We start from the raw sequence: 20,601 nt of genomic DNA on the forward strand, positions 1-20,601 counted from the left end.
TTTTTTTTTTGCGGTACGCGGGCCTCTCACTGTTGTGGCCTCTCCCGGTGCGGAGCACAGGCTCCGGACGCACAGGCTCAGCGGCCATGGCTCACGGGCCCAGCCGCTCCGTGGCATGTGGGATCTTCCCGGACCGGGGCACGAACTTGCATCCTCTGCATTGGCAGGCGGACTCTCAACCACTGCGCCACCAGGGAAGCCCCCGAAAGAATCTTTACTGGGATCACGTGGTGGTTATCAGTCAGCTGTGGGGATGTGACGTCTTTGTGGTGTCCCTGTCGTCCCCTGAAAAGGACGCACGACGTGAGCCCCGAGTTTCCGCGTGATTCGGGGACAGCCCCTCATCCAGCTCTGGGGAGCCGCTCCGAGGAGGGGGGCCTCTTGGAGGGTCGCTGCCTGTCACGGGGACAGGTGTCCCCGTGAATGACTCTAGCGCTTTCCTAAGGGTGGGAAGATGCAAGGATCCGGTCTGTAAATGTTGTTCCTGAAGTGTAACCATCGAAGGGCCTGTTTTCCCAAAGCGCCAGGCCTCATCCCGTCCTGGGTCTGCGCTCCCCTCGGGCTGCGCTGTGTGCGCCCGGCGCCCCATGGCTTGATCCTCGGGGACCCAGATGGTGGGGACGGCCTTTGTTTTACACTATAATTCATTGAAGTCTAGCTTATGCTGCTTTTAGAGTTTACTGCCTTGCTGTATGCAGATAACAGGCGCTTGTGATAAGCAAATTGGGAGAAGGGGAAAATTCAACGTTTACGCCAACCAGCTACGTGTTGTGGTATTTTAAAGGCTCTTTTCCATGTATTTGTGCTTTTTAAAAAAATTATTGTTGCATTTTGTATCCTCCTTTTTTCACTTGTAACAAATATTTTCCCATGCTATTACGAACTCTATAAATATACTTTTAATAGTATCTGTTATTACATCATTTGGCTGCAGTGTTTTATTCGATGATGCCTCCCTCCCCCAGTGTAAGTGACGCTGCTCAGGAAAAGCCTCATGGCTCCTGTGTCTCCGCTCCGATACCTGCCACACTCACTGCGCCCCTGACGCCGGACGGTGCTGCAGCTCCAGCCAGCTGTCCTACAAGGGAACTCAGTCCCGACACTACCTGAGGTCTCCAGGTCAAGGGCTCAGTCCCACCCTTCAGATGCCAATCAATCACCAGTGGCAGGTCCCCAGGTTACCCACAACCTCTGTCCGACTTGTTACAAACCGGTTGTCCCCGCCCCCGACTCGGCCTCCGTTAATTTGCTGGAAGGGCTCACAGAACTCGGGGGGAGCGCTCCTCAGGTTTCCTGGTTTATCCCGGAGGAGGGGACACAGATGAACAGCTGGATGAAGAGGCACAGGGGGCGAGGCCCAGAAGGGTCCCAGGCGCGGGAGATTCTGTCCCCGTGGAGTTGGGGTGCCACCTTCCTGGCACGTAGGTGTGTTCCCCGACCTGGAAGCTCTCTGAACCCCACGCTGTTGGGATTTTACGGAGGTTTCATCACAGAGGCATGAGTGATGGTTAACTCAGTCTCCAGCCCTCTTTCCTTCCTGAGAATGGGGCGGGGCTGGAAGCTCCGAGCTTCTAATCACGGCTTGGTCGTTGTGGTGACCAGGAGCCATCCAGAAGCCCCCCTGGAGTCGCCTCATGAGAACAAAGGACGCCCCTGTCACCCAGGAAACTGCAGGGGGTTTAGGGACTGTGTGTCAGGAACAGGGTCAGAGACCTAGTGTTAGAACAGAAGATGCTCCCAGCGGCCTCGTCAGGACGTTCCGAGGGCTTCAGGAGCCTCGTGCCAGGAACCGGGGGCAGAGGCCAATATGGATATTTTCTGTTATCTCACAAGTACTATGATAAATATTCTGAGGACAAATTATTTGTTTATGATTTTTCTTTGAGATTCATTTCCCCTGTAGATTAAATTGACTAGGTTAGAAGCAGTGGTGTTTAATACACTCCTGCCGGGCTACGCGCCCAGCGACCATAGAAGGGCTTGAGGGCTCATCCTTCCCTTTGCCTTCCTCACGGGCTGAGAGTACTGTGCTCGGGTTTCTGTTTCACTCAAGTTACCCGTCGTTCTTGCTTTGCCCAAGAACTCCCCTCGGAAGGGACCACTGTTTGCAGACGTTAGAGTCCCCAGCCCTGGACCTGGCGGATATGGGTGCCACAGGGCTGCCCGGCGTGGAGCCCCGACCTGTGAGTCCAGGGGGCCCCTGGCGCTCAGTAGGCACAGCTCACAGCAGACGTGGGCCTGCACCACACTCCCGGGGACGGTGATTTCTCACTTCTCTTTTCCAGTTCTCTTGCCCACTTAGCTCAAAAATATTTACTTTTAGTCCAGTAATGAAACAAAAGGCAAGAGGATGATGGCTGGTAAGTGTAAGACTAGTATTAATGAATAACATGTCAGAAGAATAGAAAACAGTGTGCTTTCAAGTGACATGTATGCTAATAAGTGGGGGAAGAAGTAAGACTCCTATCATACAACATTTTAAAAAAATCAGCCTCTCCTCCAGGTTGCTAACACCTTTTCTGCTACTTAACGTAAGGCCATTGAGAACATCTTTTATACACGTCCCATGCACCTCTCGGAGAACTTCTTTTTGTTAGTTTCCTCGAAATTCTTCAACCACAGTAGGCTTCCTTTTAGAAGGTTACAAAAAAGGAACCCTCATAAAAAAGAACCAAAACTTTTTGCTTTCTTAGAAAGCAGGTTAAATCCAGTAGTTCCAAGTCACCTGCAGCACAAGAACTTGTGTGAATTCAGTCACGTGGAGTTTCCAGTTGCAACGCCCTGGACGCCGTCTGGGCCCCTGGTCTGAGCTGGTGTGACTCGGGCCTGAGCTGGTTTGAGAAACGAGGTGTGGCCAGCAAGATTTCTTCCTAGTCGTGGGCGACACAGGGCAGGAACTGAAGTCCCCATGAAGCTACTTCCACATTTGTAACTCATGATTGTAATTCACAGTGGTTCTGTGTGGCCAGCGAACCCACAAGTCCGCAGCAGTAACGCTGGGAAGGCTGACAGCGAGAGAGGGTGTGACCGCAGAGCTCCAGGGAGAGCTTCTGTTCCAGACAGATAAGACTGGGCTATTAGTCAGTTAACCTGGGCGTTGTCTGTTCTTAGCCACAAAAGAAAAGTTTAGGACCGAGACAGAAACGTTAAGAAAGATCACAATGACCACGAGCCCAACTGCCTAAGACCAGTCTCCTCTTGCCTTTTCGTTTCTCCAGCTAGAGCCAGGTAAAGGTGCCCCATTCATTTTCTTTTTTTCTTGTAACTTTTACCTTGTCAAACCCACTTTTTAAAGGTTAGTTTATATAAAATACACATACCATTTTAGGTGTACAGTTTGATGAATTTTGACAAATGTGGTGTGAGAGGAAAATCAAAATGGCACCAGTGTTGCCGAGAGAGCCTCTAACTGGACCGGAGGCCGCTGAGGAAGTGGGGTTTGTACGCATCTCAGTCTGGATGGAATCAGAACTCTGACCACTTATCGTCTTGATGCAGGCGTCCGGAACATCTGCACAACGTTCCAGAAACTCAAGACACTTACCGGATCCCTGGCCTAAATGACTTGTGACTGCCTCTCCCTTACGGACAAGTATCTCCTTTCTTGTGTCAGAGTCGATCATAATTCTTGCTGGACTTTAACAACCTCACGGGGCCTTCCCTGGCGGGCCCAGTGGGTGAGACTCCGCGCTCCCGGTGCAGGGCTCACGGGTTTGATCCCTGGCCGGGGAGCTGGATCCTGCATGCAGGCCTCAAAGAAGATCCGGCGCAGCCTAAATAAACAAATAAACAAATATTTTTAAAATGGTTAGGATGGTAAATTAACAAACAAGCTCATGGCGTTCGCCTTCGTAAACCCCCGAGGCTTTCTCTTCTATTGAACACTCTTTCAGCTTTACCCAAATCTGCGTTTCCCAAGTTGAAATTCTCAAAAGATCCCAAAGAAGCTCTTTTCTTATATGCAGCCTTCTGCGTTTTCTTAGTCAACAGCAAACACCCACGAAACCACCACCCCAATCAAGGGAGAAAACATTGTCTTCAATCCCAAAGGGCCCCTCGCGCCGCTCTGTGCTTCTCCCCCATCCCTAACCCCAGGCAGCCGCGGATCTGCTTTGTGTCGCTACAGGTTAGTTTTTCATGTTACAGAATTTCACACAGATGGAACGGCATGGTATATACTTTGTATCTGGATTCATCCATGCCGTGTGAACCACTAGTTCATGCCTTTTCATTGCTGATAGCAGCTTATTCCAGTGTGGATCTACCACACCTGTTTACCCATTCACCTGTTGAAGGACTTTTGGTTACTTCCAGTATTTTGGTGGTTACAAATAAAGCTGCTATAAATACTCAACACCAAATCGTGGTGTGGACAAATGCTTTCATTTCTCTTGGGTAGATACCTAGGAGTGGGATGCCTGGGTCATATGGTAGGTGTATGTTTAGCTTTAAAAAGAAACTGTCAAACGCTTTTCCAAAGTGGTTGTACCATTGTAAGTTCCCCCCCAACAGTAGCTCCACATCCTGGCCAATACTTGGTATCATTAGTCTTTTAAATTTAAAAAATGACGGTAGCTGTCTAATGGTGTCTCATTGTGATTGTAATTTGCATTTTCTTGATGACTGTTGAGGTCGAAGATCTTTTCCTGTGCCTAATAATTCACGTATCTTCTTTGGGTAAGTGTTCAAACTTTGTCCCATTTTTAAAAATGGGTGACTAGTTTTCTTGTTATTGAATTCTAAGTGTTTTTATATATTTTGGATACAGATACTCTGATGTATTGTAAATATTTTTCACCATTATGTGGCTTGCCTTTTTATTTCTTAATAGTACCTTTTAAAAAGCAAGCTTTAAATTTAATGAAAATCCCGTTTATTGGTATTTTTTATGCTTCATACTTTTTCTGTCCTAAGAAATCTTTGCATATCTCAACACCATAAAGATTTTTCTCCTGTGGTTTTTGTTTTTCTTTTTTTCTAGAAGGTATATGGTTTTAGTTTCTACAACTAGGCCTATGATCAAATTAAATTTAAATTTTGCAGATGGTGTGAGATAAGAGTCAATGTTCATTCCTCCCCCTGCCCCAATACGGATAAGCTATTTGATGAAAAGACTTTTCTTAACCTATTAAATTACCTTGGCATCTTTGTCAAAAATAAGTTGGCCCCAAATAAGTGGATATATTGTTATGCTCCCTGTTCCATTCAGTTGATGTACGTGTCCATCATTTCACCAATACCATAATGTATTCATTACTGTAGCCTTATAATAAGTCTTGAAAGTCTTGAAAGCTAAAGTTCTCCAACTGTTCTTGTAAAAACTGCTTTGGCTTTTTGGATTTCCATAGGCATTTTAGACTCAGCTGATCATTTTTCTATAAAGTAAAAAGCCTGCTGGAATTTTGGTGGGCATTGGAGAAAACCAACGTCTTAACAATATTGGGTCTTGGGACTTCCCTGGGGGTCCAATGGTAAAGAATCCAATGCAGGGGATGCGGGTTTGATCCCTGGTCAGGGAACTAAGGTCCCCCATACTGCAGGGCAACTAAGCCCGTGTGCCACAACTACTGAGCTCAGCTACCTCAACGAGAAAGCCCGTGTGCTCTGGAGCCCGCACACCTCAACTAGAGAGAGAAAAACCCACACGCCACAACTAGGGAGAAGCCCGCGTGCCGCGATGAAAGATCCCTCGTGCCTCAATGAAGATCCCGCGTGCCGCAACTAAGACCCGATGCAGCCCCCCAAAATAAAATAAATTTAAAACAAACAAAAATAAACAAAAAACAACCCCCATATTGGGTCTTCCAATGACATGCTGTTGTTCTCCATTTATTTTGGTGTTCTTTAAATTTTTTTCAGCAATGCTTGATAGTTTTCTGTGTTCATCTTTTTGTATAGTTTGTAGTTTATCCCCAGGTATTTCACACATTTCTGGATACTATTTCAAATGGAATGGTACTTTAAAATTTTATTTTCCAATTGTTTGTTGCTAGAATGTAGAAATAGTCGATCTTTGTTTAGTGACCTTGCATCTTCTGACAATGCTAAACTGGCTTATTCTAGTAGCATTTTTTGTAGATTTTTTCATATGTTCTACCTATATGATCACGTCATGTGTAAATAAAGACTATTTTAGGGCTTCCCTGGTGGCGCAGCGGTTGAGAGTCCGCCTGCCGATGCAGGGGACACGGGTTCGTGCCCCGGTCTGGGAGGATCCCACATGCCGCAGAGCGGCTGGGCCCGTGAGCCATGGCCGCTGAGCCTGCGCGTCCGGAGCACACGCTCCGCAACGGGAGAGGCCACAACAGCCAGAGGCCCGCGTACTGCAAACAAAAAAAATAAATAAAAAATAAAGACTATTTTACTTCTTCACTCTTATCTATACGCCTTTCACTTCTTGTTTTATTGCAGTGGCTAAGATCTTCAACACAATACTGAATAAAGGTTGCCTTGTCCCAGCCTTAGGGGGAAAGCTTTCAGTCTGTTACTCTTAAGCATAATGTTAGCTTAAATCTTATGTAAATATCCTTTCTCATGTTACGGAAGTTCCCTTGTATTCCCAGTTTTCTGAGAGTTGTTTTTAAAATCTACGAGTGTTGGGACTCCCCTGGTGGTCCAGTGGTTAAGACTCCATGCTTCCAATGCAGGGCCTGGGTTCAATCCCGGGTCGGGAAACTAGATCCTGCATGCTGCAACTAAAGATCCCACACGTGGCAATGAAGATCCCTCGTGCGGCAAATAAGACCCGGAGCAGCCAAATAAATAAGTAATAAAAAAAAAATAAAATCAACGAGTGTTGAATTTCATCAAAATCTTCTTAATCTATTGAGATGATAACGTTTTTCTTTTCTTTCTTTTCTTTTTTAGATTTTCAAATGATAAACCAACCTTGCATTCTTGAGGAAAACTTCCCTTGGTTTTGGTATATTATTGATTCTATGTATTGGTGTATTCAAATTGCTAATATTTGGTTGAGGGACATTGGTCGGTGTTGTGATATTTTTGTCTGATCTTTTAATCGGGGTAATGCTGGACTCATAATTTTAGTTGTGAACTATTCCCTCCTGTTTCTGAAAGACCGTGTAAGGCTTTTATTTTGTTTCTTCTTGTGTCCATTTTGATAATTTGCAAGCTTTGTGGAATTTGACCACGGGATCTAAGTTACAGAATTTATTGGCATAAACTGGTTCATAATACTCTCTGTAGGATCTGTTGTCATGTCCTTTCATTCCTAATATTGATAATTTTTGTTTCTTTTTTTTTTTTTTTGTGGTATGCGGGCCTCTCACCGCTGTGGCCTCTCCCGCTGTGGAGCACGGGCTCCGGACGCGCAGGCTCAGCGGCTGTGTCTCACGGGCCCAGCGGCTCCGCGGCATGTGGGATCTTCCCAGACCGGGGCACGAACCCGCGTCCCCTGCGTCGGCAGGCGGACTCTCAACCGCTGCGCCACCAGGGAAGCCCCGGTTATTTATTTAAAAGTGTGTTATTTGTGTTATCTATTTATATTAGAATTATTGGAGTATTTATTTAGAAGTGTATTGCTTAATTTCCAAACATTTAGTCATTTACCAATTATCTTTCTGTTACATTTCTACTTTAATTTCATTGTGGTCTAGGCCACATTCTGTATAGTTTCAACCCTTTAAAGTGCAGTGAGACTTGTTTTATGACACATCACATGCTTACCCTGGTTAGAGTCCCCACGAACTGGGAAGAGCGTTGTTGAGTGTACTATTACTGTAACTATCCACGAGGTCAGGTCGGTTGATAATGTTTCGCGTCCTGCCTGTTTTTCTACTTATCAGCTACCGAGAGCGCTGAAACCTCCGACTACAATCACGGATTTGTCTGCTGCTTCTAATTGCGCTCTTCAGCCGTCAGTTTTTGCTTCATTTATTTGGAAGCTCTGTTATAGAGGTCTGTACATTTAGGGTTGGCTCTGATGAGCACCTCTTTTATCTTTATGAAATGCCCTCTACCTCTGCAAATACTCCCTGTCGTGAAGTCCACTAGATGCTAATATAGCCACACAGCTTTCTGTGTGTAATTTCCTATGATTAGTTTTCATGCTAAAGCTTTTTTTCATCTTTTACTTTAAACCTGTCTGTGTCTTTATGTGTAAAATGACTTTCTTGTAGATGACATATACCTACCTGGGTCTTAATTTTCTATCCAGTCTGAAAGTCTTTGCCTTTTAGTTGGAGTGTTTCGATCATTTTATTTCTGTTCTTTATTCCCGTTCCCCCACTTTCCTGCCTCCCTTTTCCTGCTCCACAACGGTTTAACCCCTTTGGGCAGGTTTAAGATTTATACCGAATCAGAACAGGCCCCCGTTTGTCACATGTGCTGGCCTGTGGCACTGTCTTAAGTACCTTTGTATTAACTCAGAACAACCCCACAGCTAAGGAGCATTATTATCTTCTTTTAAAAGATAAGAAAACCAAGGTTTAGAGAGTGTAATTTTCTTAAGGGCACCCAGATGGCGACAGAGCCAGGCTTTGACCCCTGGGCCACCTGACCGTGAAGCTCCAGCCCTAACCCTTTCTGTCTGCCAGCCCAGGGGCCTCCAAGGTGTAAGAAGCTGACAGCATGTCTGCTCTAAGATGCAGCGCCATCTCCGTTTACAGAGCAGTTGACCTTGATTCTTAAGTGGGGACCCGTAAAAACCTTCTCAGCTTTTTATGTCGCTGCTTCACATTTATCTACGTCTGTACCTCCCATTCTATGCTGTCCTCCTGTCTCTGTCAGAACACACAGGTGCACACACAGACACACAAATCACACGCACCCCAGCAACCAAGAGAATGTGGGGCATCCTGTGCTGGGGACCGGGGGGCAGAGAACCCCCGACCCCTGATCCTCGAGGGGATCTGAGAAGCCAAAGCTCGTGGCTGGTGTGAGAGGACTAAGGATGGTTTTTACGTAACGTTGTTGGAAAGTAATAGAGAACACCTAACAGCGACTCTATGGGGCTCACAAAGGAGGAAGTGTTTACTGTCTGGCTCTTTACAGGAAAGGTTTACAACCCTGCCCTAGACGTGCGGAAAGAGAAAAGAACTTCAAAAATTTGAATTAGTGCCCTCAGAACTTCAAGAACATACTGTAGCCATAAAAACAAAACAAAGCAACAGTCTCCTATTAAAATTGGGGGTAATCAGGAAACAGGAAGTGACAGACTGATCTAGAGGCCACTGTGCTGGGGAAGAACTGACCAGAAACAGAAATGGAAAGTTTACGGCGGGGCAGGGAGGGGAGGGGGCTGTGGGTTTCCATTCAAGATCGTCTGGCCTATTTTCTTCACAAAATTCCTCTTAAAGAAAGTGAGAGCTGGAGGATCAGAGGGGAAGATGCCCTGAGGAAGTGAGTGGAGAAAGGACAGAGGGAGTCACTAGTCTTCTGAAGAGGGAGTTTCGCTGGATCCTGTCAGGACAAATGAAAATGGGCCCCATGCCACAATATTGTGAAATACGAAAACCTGGGACTAGATTTCAAACATTCTGTGGAAAACAAACAAGCCAACCAGGTTAGTTACACAACGGCAGCCAACTTCAGAGCTGGAAATCAGAGGCTGGGGAGCGAGTCCTTCCGAGTTCTGGGCCAGGACGTGAACCTAGAACTTCATTTATTTATTTATTTGGCTGTGTCGGGTCTTAGCTGTGGCATGCGGGATCTTTCACTGCGGCGCGCCAGCTCGGTAGTTGCGGCGCGAGGGCTTCGTTGCCCCACGTGGCTTGCGGGATCTTAGTTCCCCGACCAGGGATCGAACCCGCGTCCCATGCATCGGAAGGCGGATTCTTTAACACTGGACCGCCAGGGAAGTCCCGAACCTAGAACTTCATATGCAGCCAAACTACTAACACGAAGGCAAAGTAAGTCAGACAAGCAAGGATTCAGAACGTTTTCCTCCCGTGCCTTTCTGCCGAGGAAGTCATGTGAGGATCACTTTAGTAAAAACGCATCAGGAAAATAAGTGAAATGAAGGCTGGGGGCTGGGGAGCAGGGGACGCCAGCCACGCCGCCGGTCGGAAGGCATCAGGTTCTGAGGAAAAGGTCTTTGAGAAGAAATTGGATTCGTGCAGAGTTTAATAAGAAAACTGCAGATCGTGGTGACAAGACAAAGGTTTGTGCGGGTTTTTTTGTCAATAGCATTAAAAATTGCTGTATTTTTACTTAAAATTTTTATTTTAAAATGTCCAGGGAAGACAAAAAGCTGGACCAGAGTCCAAATATAAAGCAAGTTAAAATATGACATGAACTTTGAGCGTTTGATGGCGTTTGGAAGGAGAGAGCTTATTCATCTCTGTGCTCAGACTCTGAGCGGCCCGGGTACAGAATCACACTTCACTCCGGGGTTCCAGGGTGAGTTAACAGATGATCGTAAATGCCTTTTGCGAGTTTGCAACGTTTAGACAAAACATGCAAAGTTTAATATGTATAAATATATAAACATGATATGACAAGAGCTGTCAGAAGCTGGAAGGGGGAGGAATCATGGGGAAGAATATGGGCCTTCATTTCCTCATGTTCATACTAGATGCTCTTGAGAAAAGTTGAGCCAAGTACATGGAGGCTGGAATGTGTGACTTACTATGAAGGAACTGAAGACGACACAACTGACTAGATGAGGAAGAGGGGCGAGGGGCGCTGGGCTTCCTCTGGGTGGGCTGACCACGCTCTCCACGGTAGGGGCAGGATGCTATGGGTGTGGTATGCGGGGCCATTTTGTTTTTCTTAACAATTTGGATGAATTTTATTTACAAACTTTTTGTTTTGACAAATATTCAAGCAGTACAGTATGCAATGAACAGCTTCCCTTGGCCCTGGAAGTCCGTCGTGAGGGGACAGCTGTGTGCTGCTGTGCACCTGCGCGCACACACACACACACACACACGCGCGCGTGCACAGGGGTGGTGCTCTGCCCCCCACCGTGGCCACACCTCTCCCTCCCATGCGACATCCGCTCCATCAGCGTCTGGATCTCACTCTGGGGAAGGCCTGGGGGACCCAGCGTCACACACGTTTGGACGGACACCACCTAAGTCCTGTCCAAGGACATTCAGGATTTTTTCTATGCGTGCTGTTCCGGTACCAGGCTTCCCTCCCCACGAGCGGCAGGGCATCAAAAGGGATGTGGACTTTGGTGGGTCAAGGGTACGGGCATTTTCGAACATTCGAACAATGTGCTTGTCAGTTTAGCTGAGGGTCCACCGTTCCACGCTGCAACTGAGGGGTCACGTCCTGAGGGTCCGCGGGTCTGAGCCCGGCGCTCCGCATCCTACCCTGATGGCCCGGTCCCCCGAGTCCCCTCTCTGCTGACCCCTCGACCCTCCGTCTCTTGATGGGCAGGTTCCACTTCCAGGCTAGAGCTGGACCAGGGTCGACCTCATCAGAGGGTCACCCCCCACCCCAGGGAGGGAACGGGGGGACAGGGTGTTGGGCAGCAGAGCTCCTGCCTGGCCTAACAGCTCGCCCACCCTAACCTGTCACCGGGCACGGCTCCCTGGGGCCTGAGGCAGGGGGCGTGGCCGCCCTGGCATCACAGCGACTCGCTGCTTCTTCTGACCCACCGCTCTGTCCTCCAGCTCTGATCCTACCTCAGCCCCTCCCGCCACCAGCCCAGCCCCAGCCCCAGCCCGCGCCCTTCCCCACCCACCACCTCCTGGGCCAGGGACCACGGCACCCCTCACCCCCAGCTGCTCTGGGCTCAGACTCACTGAGAGCACAGCCGAGAGCACAGCCGAGAGCACAGCCACGGCCGGCTGGCTGGCAGTTCTGTGCACACGAAATGCTCAGCACTGCCTTATTCTGACCCCCAAATTTGCCAGTTTTTATTTAAAAACGTCCCCCCCCCCCGATTTTTTAGAATGTCAATTACCTTTGTCTTTTAACAAAGGGATCTTAATTCGTATTAGACTTTTTGCCACTCCAAAAAAGACGCATCTCAAGTTTTTTTCTTCTATTTAGTTTCATTTCTTGGACACTTGGCGACACGCCTGTCCCCAGCCCCGCCCCGCTGCAGCCCCGCGGGCGCGCGCGGTTTCCGCACGGAACGCTCTGCCCCGACGCTGCCCTGCGTCAGGAGAGGTCTGAAACAACGCTCCACTCCTCCTGCCTGTTTCTTCTGTAGAGTCACCGGGTCTGTTTTAAAGGGGACGTTTTGACACCGTCCCGCGCTGCCCCGACCTCCTGCCTGAGGCTCAGGGCTTCCCCGTGAAAGTCCTCAAAGCATCTCACCTTCTTCCTTCCAATTTAGTAGCTTTGCGCCTACGTGTCTTTTCCTTTTCAGTCATTCCTCGACTGCCAGTTTCCCCCGCTGACCTTTAACTGTAATGAGACGTGAGTGACGTGACCCTGAAGGCAGCGCACAGGTGAAACACAGTGAGGTCAGGGCGGGGGGCCGGGGGCTGATGTCTGCCACGCTAAAAGGGTGAGGAGGAACGTGTTGTTTGCGCCACAGTTGCATTAATGTAATTTTAAGGCCAATTAAACTAATTTTATTCAGGGTAAGTCTACATTCAGTTACAATGTCAACAATCAAGAGATAATGAACTTAAAGTCTAAGAAGTAGAATCTATCTGGTCTCTTACCAACCACCTGTTACTGAACTCACAAATGAAAATTTACAAATATAGAAATAAGGATGATACTTAAAGAGTGAGGATTTTCATATGGAAACCCATAAGATGTCATATTTTAAACACGCATGTTTCAAAAAGGGAGAATCTTTTAATAATTTAGCACAAAAATCAAATTATATAAACTTGGTATATTCCAGAAAATATTGCTTTCAACACTTACACCATGATCAAAATTCCTTTGGTAGCTTTTAATCAAAATGTAGCCTGCTATTGTGTAAAATATAAAGCGCTTTTAAATGCTCTCAGCGAAGTGTCTGTTGTAGTTGCCACACGAACGTCACCGTCCGCTGTGCAGCCTCGGCTGCGCGCACACAGCAGTGAAAGCAGGTACCGCCGAGGTCACCCCTGCTCACAACGTCAAGTCTCCTCCGAAACGTTTGCAGTGGTTACAGCAGAGGACAGCCACCCTGCCCAGGGCCATGAGAACAAAACCAAACTTTATTGTCGCAATCGTACAAACACTGCAATTAGAAAAAATCAAACAGCAGTTCCCCAATGCAGAGAACGGGGCTGCTAGACTCAATCTTAGAACGGCAAACACACACACACTGCCCCCCTCTAAACCCTCAAACAGAATCCACAAGGGACGCAGTGGAAGTAAAAGTGAAGGCGCTGACGGGCTCGCGGCATCACACACGTCGGATGTGGTGTCCTCTTGGTGCATCAGAGGTCTCGCCAAGGAGCCCCATCCTGAAAGCCACTCCTCAGAGGTTAACCCTTGTTGAAAGACCTGGAACAGATGCTACTATCCAGGCTGCATAATCGACCAGCCAGCTTTAACAATGACTGTTTCTTCCTAATGTTCACCAGTAAGGGTTCTTGTTTTGGGTCTAAGAGCTTCTGTCCCTGCAGCTACAGAAGGGCAGCACGGAGGGTCTCACACACACACACCGAACATCAGCTTCTGCCACGAGAACACAGCTTACAAAGGAGCCTCTTTTAAGAAACCAGTATCTGCTTGTCCGACCTCAGAGTCACTCTGCAGAGCCACGGAACCATCCAAACGCCTAACAGAACAGGAGGAAGAACTGGAGGGAAGGTACACAAGCCACCTGCAAATCCTTGAGCCTGTGAAGGAGGAGCCAAGGACCCCCCTTTCCTGCTAGTCCCAAAGCAGCCATGCTGCTGAGTACCAGAAAGTCCTGGAAACAGCACAGAAGTGTTTCTGCCCTACAGATACATTCTAGTGTCTCATGGGAGGAGCCGCCACGAGCCTCAGGCCACGTAGCGGTACTGGTTGGGACTGTCCTGGTCTCTCTCCATGTAGTCTCTGTCTATGAGAGATTCGATTCTCTTTTTCAAATCTCCAGGCTGGAAAAGAAGAACAAAAGCCCCAATTATAGTGGCGTTAAATTTACAACCATAGGGGAATATAAGATACCACGCTCGAAGCACGGGATTACAGTTATGTGCATATACCACATATCACCACACCCATCTACAAAGAATTGTTTATAATCAGAAGCCAATTATAAAACGCTAGACCAAAACTCCCTGCTTCCAAAGACAACGTTAACGTCATATCGTGAGCAAAGCGCTTCCTTCCGTGTGGCAGGCGTCCGAGCAGGGCTGCCCGTTGGGGGTGTGAGGCTGTGAACGGTGAGCACGGCACCTAGGTCGCTGCGCACCACAGCCTGGCGGAGCCTGCCGGGGTGTGTCCTTCCTTTGTGAGGACAATGCCCCTGATGCCGCCTGCCATCACCGTGTGCTACTTACACATGCTCCACGTGGGCAGTGCCCCTGGGAAGGGGACGCACCAGGCACATCTGCATTTGGAGGTGTGTCTGCGCGGTCGCCTCTGAGCCCGAGTGGACCCTCCACCCCAAGTGATGGGCCGATACCAGCACCTGTCGGAGCAGAGCTGGCGCTTCTGCAGCCTCTGTTGAACCGTCGGGTCCCTCCTGTACAGGGGCAGGGACTCCGGCCCCACGGGGTGCAGAGCATGGCGGGGCACAGGACTCCCTGGGGACAGAAGGGCCCACTGGCCCGTCCAGTGTCCGTCCACTCCCCGGTCCGCCCGGGCTGGATGGCACGGCCTCAGAGAACTTCTGCCCAGGCGCACAGGTGGTCCTGGGACGCCTGCCGGAAGGCTTTAGGGCAGACGTCCTCGGGCAGAGGCAACGTGACAATAGCGGGAGGAGAGAGAGCCGGGCCCTAGCGTCCCTCCCGCGGTGACCGGGGGTCAGGTGGAGCCCCACTCTCACACACACATGGAGATTTCTGTAGTGTGTGACCAGCTGTAACGGAGGACAGATGGTCCGATGCTAAAGGTCGTGAGACTCGTATGCGCTTTGCCAAGGGTGCAACGGGTGCTGCGACCTAAGCGGACACCCACTCACCTTGACGGGAAACTTCAGTTGATTATACAATTCGGAAACGAGCAGGTTGTGGCCCAGCGTCTTTCTCATCTTCATTATCCTGACGATGGCGGCGTCGATCTGGTACTGCCGGTCCTGGAACACGCGCTCTGTGGTGCTGGCCTGCTCTTCAACCTGCACGGGAGAAGCCGGAGCGAGAGTGTATTTCAGTCCGACCGTGGAGTCTGATAAGCTCCTGTTGAAAGAAAGGCCACACTGCGGGTGGAGCCTGTCCTGTGCTGCAGTTTTGTTCTGGTGAAACTGTTTAACTTCAGGACCAAAGTAAGTACATTTACAGGAGTAGGTACATTAATTAAAAGACTTTCGGTGCTGGCTATGAAATAGATCAACAGAACTTGTAGAACAGAAATGAGAAACTACCCCATAATATGAGAATCTGATTATAATAACGGTGACAGTTCCAATGGGTTATCAGAGAATCAACTCACTTTTTAAAGTAGGGAGGGTGGTTACAATGTTTTCTGATACTAAAATAATTTCTACACTGCCCACAGAAAGATTTAAATGTATAAACTACTAGAAAAATAGAGGTAAATGTTTTTTAAAATTTGAGTTAGAGGAAGGTCCTTCTTAGGATGACCCCCAAGTCAGAAACTGTGGAAGAAAAGACTCTACTTCCCACCGTAGTCATGTGGGAAACGCTCTCAGAACGACAAAATCATGTGCACAAAAGACAAAGGTTAATGTCCTCAATATAAACAGGATACCCACAAGTCAGAGGTGGAATATTACAATAAATGTACCAGTGACTTGAATTCAAGCAGTTAATTAAAAAGAGAAAACTGCAAACGGCCGCCCACGAAGAGCTGGACCAGTATCTGTAAGGTGCTTCCAGGCGCTCGGCCAAGAGTCTCAAGCAAAAGCATTTTCACTGAAATCTCACATCCTGAGATGGTGTTACACTTATTCTAAAAGATGAAGAACTGAGGACTAGAAAGGTTACCTACTTCGTACGAGCTCCTAAATGGCAAAAAGATGCTCAGAGGAACCAAAGGAAGTCACACTAACACGGCAGTGAACTACTTCGGTGCCTGAGAACGGGGTGGGCAAAGGCCGGGGACGGAGGTCAGGACCCCCGTGAGCCAGAGACTGGAATCTGGCTGAGGGGTCAAGTCAACAAAGTTCACCTTCTCTGACGCAGCGATTCCAGGGCAAGGAGTTTACGCTCAAGAAACAACCCTGCCAGGGAAACAGGAGTGTTTTGAACAGGATGGTCAGCATAACCCGATTTCCAGGAATGGAAACATCCTGACTGCCTTTCGGCAGGGGCACTGCCAGGCCCTGCAGATGGGCCCCACGGATTCTCGGATTCGAGCCACACAACGGATTACTCTGCACCCTTAAAAACCAAGTCCTGACATGGAAAGAGGCCCAGGGTGAAGAATAGGAACAGCTTACAAAATGGTGCATGTAAATGGCACGTGGAGCGATCCCATTAAGACAAGTTTACACATGTACATCAGAGAAAAGAGCTGCCTGCAAAAAAAGCCGCAAACTCAAGTGGCAGGAGAGGTCACCTCTGGAGGAAAAGAGGTGACAGACAGGCCCACTTGGGAATTATAAGTCCAGAATCTTACACCCTTTAGTCACTCTGGTATAAATTCCTAATAGTAAGAAAGATGGAACACAGGCTATATGCATTAAACCTTCAACAGATATGTCGAATTACCCACTAAAAACACTGTGCCAATCCAAGCATCTCAAAAAATAAAAACATAAAAATTCCCGTTTTCTCATATTCTTGCCAACTCCCGATACTATCAAACTTTTAAACATTTCCCAAATTGATAGCCAAAAAATAGAATATTATTTTAATTTGAATTGAAAATACTACTGATGAGATTAAATACCTTTCACGCATTTATTGATCTATTTCTTTTGCACGATCTGAACATACTTCCCGACTGGGCAACACCGAGCTCCTCCGGGGAAGGGCAGCAGGCCTCAGACCCGCTGCAGGTGTAGGAGCGTCTGTGATGGCACCTCAGACCTTCAGAGCTGCCCATGCATCATCTGGACTACCTCCCTCCCCACAAGGCCCTGTCTCGCTCATCCACACGTACAAGGGGGCGGCTGACACCTGCTCTGTAGATGGGCACCAGGGTGCATCTGCCCGCCTGGCCCACACGCTGATCACAGCCCTGCGGTACCAGGGCTTCTGCATCAGGAAGGCCCGAGGGCAGGTCCAGAACCTGCTCCGGACACGTGACACTCGAGAGCCTGATCAAAGCTACAGATGCTCCACCTGTACATGGATCCCAGAGGCGCTGCTGGTGGGTCCACAACTCCCAGGACCCTCACCACTTCCACCCCAGGACCTGGTGGAGGCGAGGCCGAGAGGATGGCTGAGTGCTGTGCAGAAATCAAGAGACAAGTCACCAGGTTTTGGAAATGACGTGCTCTCCACGCTAACAGCATGCGGTCTAGGAAGATCTGATTTATCCACCACTTCTGTGAATAGGAACCATAACTGTTAAATGCATTTCTTTCTGATTTTTGCCCCTGTCCTGAGTATAAAGTAATGAAAGTTACGTTAAAATAAGCCCTCTCATAGACATGACGTATGTAATTAGACACTTTAGAATATGCTCTGGAACCCTACAGTTGAGAAATTACTCTAAACCTAGTGACTCCCTGGTGAGTGCCGTGTAACGGAAGAGAAAGTGGGTACACGTACGGTTTCCTTCATCTGGATTTGATTGATCTTGATCCGAAACAACTTGTGCTTGAACTCTCCATTGAAGACGAATCTGTCTCCGTCTTCAACCTCCCTCCCTCTGGGACTTTTGATCAGCACGCGCGCCCTCCCGCAGGCCAGGGACTGCAACGTCCTCCGCAGCTCGCTGCCCTCTGAGTGGGAGAAAGCGCACAGGTCAGGACCCCGGGCAGCCGCGACCTCGGGTGCAGCCAGCAGGAGCCGCGCCTCCACGTCCTCTTCCCCGAAGCCGCCCGCGCTGCGGAGGCGTGCCTACCTATCCCGGTGGCCATCTTTATGTCCTCAAAGCTGAATCCGTCGCCTTCGTTGAACATGAGGAGCACCAGCGTCTGGAGCAGCGACACCTGCAGCTCCTTCTTCCCCTTGAAGAGAAGGACAGCTCACGTGGGACGCTGCGTTCGCGCACCCCGCAGACCTCTTTAAGAGGCTTCTCTTTGCTCTCAAACTTTGTGTGTGCGGGGAATGGTAAGAATTACTGATTGAACACCAAATAAGAAGAAATTAAGTTACGAGTTACACAAGAATAAAATGACTCAGGGTTGCACTTAAGTCTCCTCTTGAAATACTCTGGACAGAGCACGAGAAGGCACGGTGACGAGGCCGGGCTGGAGGGGAAGCTGGCAGGAGACACGGCTGATGCTGCATGAAGAGAACAAGGACACTGCGAACAGGCGCACACGTCACACCTCGCTCGACTGCAGGTCTGCGTGTCTGTCGGCTCCCTTTCCAAGCACCTGCTCCTTCCGTGCCGTGTCCCATGTCGGTGACTCAGTATTTCAAACCCGCCACCAGAAAAGGATTAGGACTTGCTGAAGGCTCACACGACAGTTAGCATTTTCTTGGCAACAAAGTATTTTTAAGTTAAGGTATATATATAGTGGCTTCTCAGATGTAGCGCTGTCACACGCACAAAGCCATGTGACCCGCCTTATCACGATACTCTCTCCACTGCAGCAGCTGACTTGGGCCCCACCTCCTGTCACCCAGCCCCTGCCACGGACACTCGCCACGTGGTCACTGTGGGGAGGGGCACCCCGTGCAAGTGCTTCCTCTGGGCCCAGCCGGGGGTGTGGAGAGTAAGGGGACCGTGGGATTTAACTCTCACGACACCTTAAAGAACCATATGTGAAGTCTTCCCTGGTGGCGCAGTGGTTAAGAATCCACCTGCCAATGCAGGGGACATGGGTTCGAGCCCTGGTCCGGGAAGATCCCACATGCCGCGGAGCAACTAAGCCCGGGCGCCACAACTACTGAGCCTGCGCTCTAGAGCCCGCAAGCCACAACTACTGAGCCAACGAGCCACAACTACTGAAGCCTGCACGCCTAGAGCCCGTGCTCCGCAACAAGAGAAGCCACCGCGATGAGAAACCCACACACCGCAATGAAGAGTAGCCCCCGCTCGCCACAACTAGAGAAAGCCCGCACACAGCAACGAAGACCCAACGCAGCCAAAAAAGAAACAAATAAATCAATTTATTAAAAAAAAAAAGAAAAAACAAGAACTATATGTAGCGTGTGTGGTTTTGTGTATATGACCCTGTACAATAACAATGAAATATGTACAGATAATTTATGTGTAATTGTATATTTAATTTATATGAAAATGCATAGTTAACGTAGTACAACTGCAAAACAGTAATTCTGTAATTTTTTGGCTCAGTATACATAATTGAATTTTGTTTACAAAATTGAAGTTAAGTTCGAATATGGACTGTTTTGTGACATGTTTCTTTCACTTATCAATACACTGTATGCATTTTCCCTTCCTAAATTATCACTTTTAATAACAGCACTGAAACAAATATTCTTATTCATTAATCTGTGAAAATGTTTTATGAAGACGAATTCCCAGAGTTGGAACTACTTGCAACAAGCCCGTGATTGCAGGTTCTGAGACGCAGCACCACACTGCCCTCTGCAGGGCTCACGGGCTCCTTCCCGCAGGGGGCGAGGCTGCTGCTCTTTTAGTTGTAGCCTCTATCAGTTTCCTAGTCAGAGTGGCGTTTTACTGCTTTTAACCTGTAACCCTTTGACTGGCGGAGAAATGGACACGTTTTCATAGATAGCGATGTTTCAGTCTCACTTTTATGAACTGCCTCTTCACAGCCTTAGCTCTTTTTTTTTTTTTTTTTTTTTTTTTTTGCGGTACGCGGGCCTCTCGCTGTTGTGGCCTCTCCCGTTGCGGAGCACAGGTTCCAGACACGCAGGCTCAGCGGCCATGGCTCACGGGCCCAGCCGCTCCGTGGCATGTGGGATCTTCCCAGACCGGGGCACGGACCCCTGTCCCCTGCATCAGCAGGCGGACTCTCAACCACTGCGCCACCAGGGAAGCCAAGCTCTATTTTTAATTAGGTAAATGCTTTTCTATTCTAATTAATTTTTATTGATTAGAATAGTAAATCCTTCGACTGTTTCATTTTATTGACCTTTGAAAAGCCAGTGTTGAGTTATATTGAATAAACACTTCCTTTCTTTGCTACCAAAGTTCAATCACAATCAAAAAACATTCTATTAACATACTTAAGAAAAATAAAAAGTGGAGGAGACACAGGACTTACCTCTTTAAACTCTGCTTTCAACACAGCGTGACCCAGTGTAGTTTGCCACTGAAGCTTCCGACCGCTGTGCTTTCCGAGATAAAACGTCTTGAATACTTCCTGAAGTTTAACCATCTGTCAGGCCACGGAGACAACAGGGTTATAACTGCACTAAACACACCTTGAACCTGAAGGACCACGTCCTGTTTTAACTGCGCTAAACACCTTTAACCTGAAGGACCACGTCCTGTTATAACTGCGCTAAACACCTTTAACCTGAAGGACCGCGTCCTGTTTTAACTGCGCTAAACACACCTTTAACCTGAAGGACC

At 48.4% G+C, this 20,601-nt stretch overlaps 1 protein-coding gene across 4 annotated transcripts in view; it reads right to left on the reverse strand.

Moving 5' to 3' along the window:
• Positions 1-11,941: 11,941 nt before the first annotated feature.
• CUL4A (cullin 4A) overlaps positions 11,942-20,601 on the reverse strand; it is a 45,923-nt gene continuing 37,263 nt past the window's right edge. For 3 of the 4 annotated variants that reach the window (XM_029210059.1, XM_029210061.1, XM_029210060.1), the window contains 5 exons: positions 20,291-20,404; positions 17,989-18,094; positions 17,694-17,866; positions 14,978-15,130; positions 11,942-13,949 (listed from right to left, as the gene is read on the reverse strand). In XM_029210059.1, the coding sequence (XP_029065892.1) occupies positions 13,854-13,949; positions 14,978-15,130; positions 17,694-17,866; positions 17,989-18,094; positions 20,291-20,404 (642 nt within the window). In that variant the 3' untranslated portion in view covers positions 11,942-13,853. The remainder of the gene's footprint in view (positions 13,950-14,977; positions 15,131-17,693; positions 17,867-17,988; positions 18,095-20,290; positions 20,405-20,601) is intronic. The other variant, XR_003791716.1, reaches the window with a different exon arrangement.

Source organism: Monodon monoceros, unplaced genomic scaffold, assembly GCF_005190385.1.
Source record: "Monodon monoceros isolate NGI ecotype Baffin Bay Population unplaced genomic scaffold, NGI_Narwhal_1 Super_Scaffold_8, whole genome shotgun sequence".
NCBI classification, from domain to species: Eukaryota; Metazoa; Chordata; class Mammalia; order Artiodactyla; family Monodontidae; genus Monodon; species Monodon monoceros.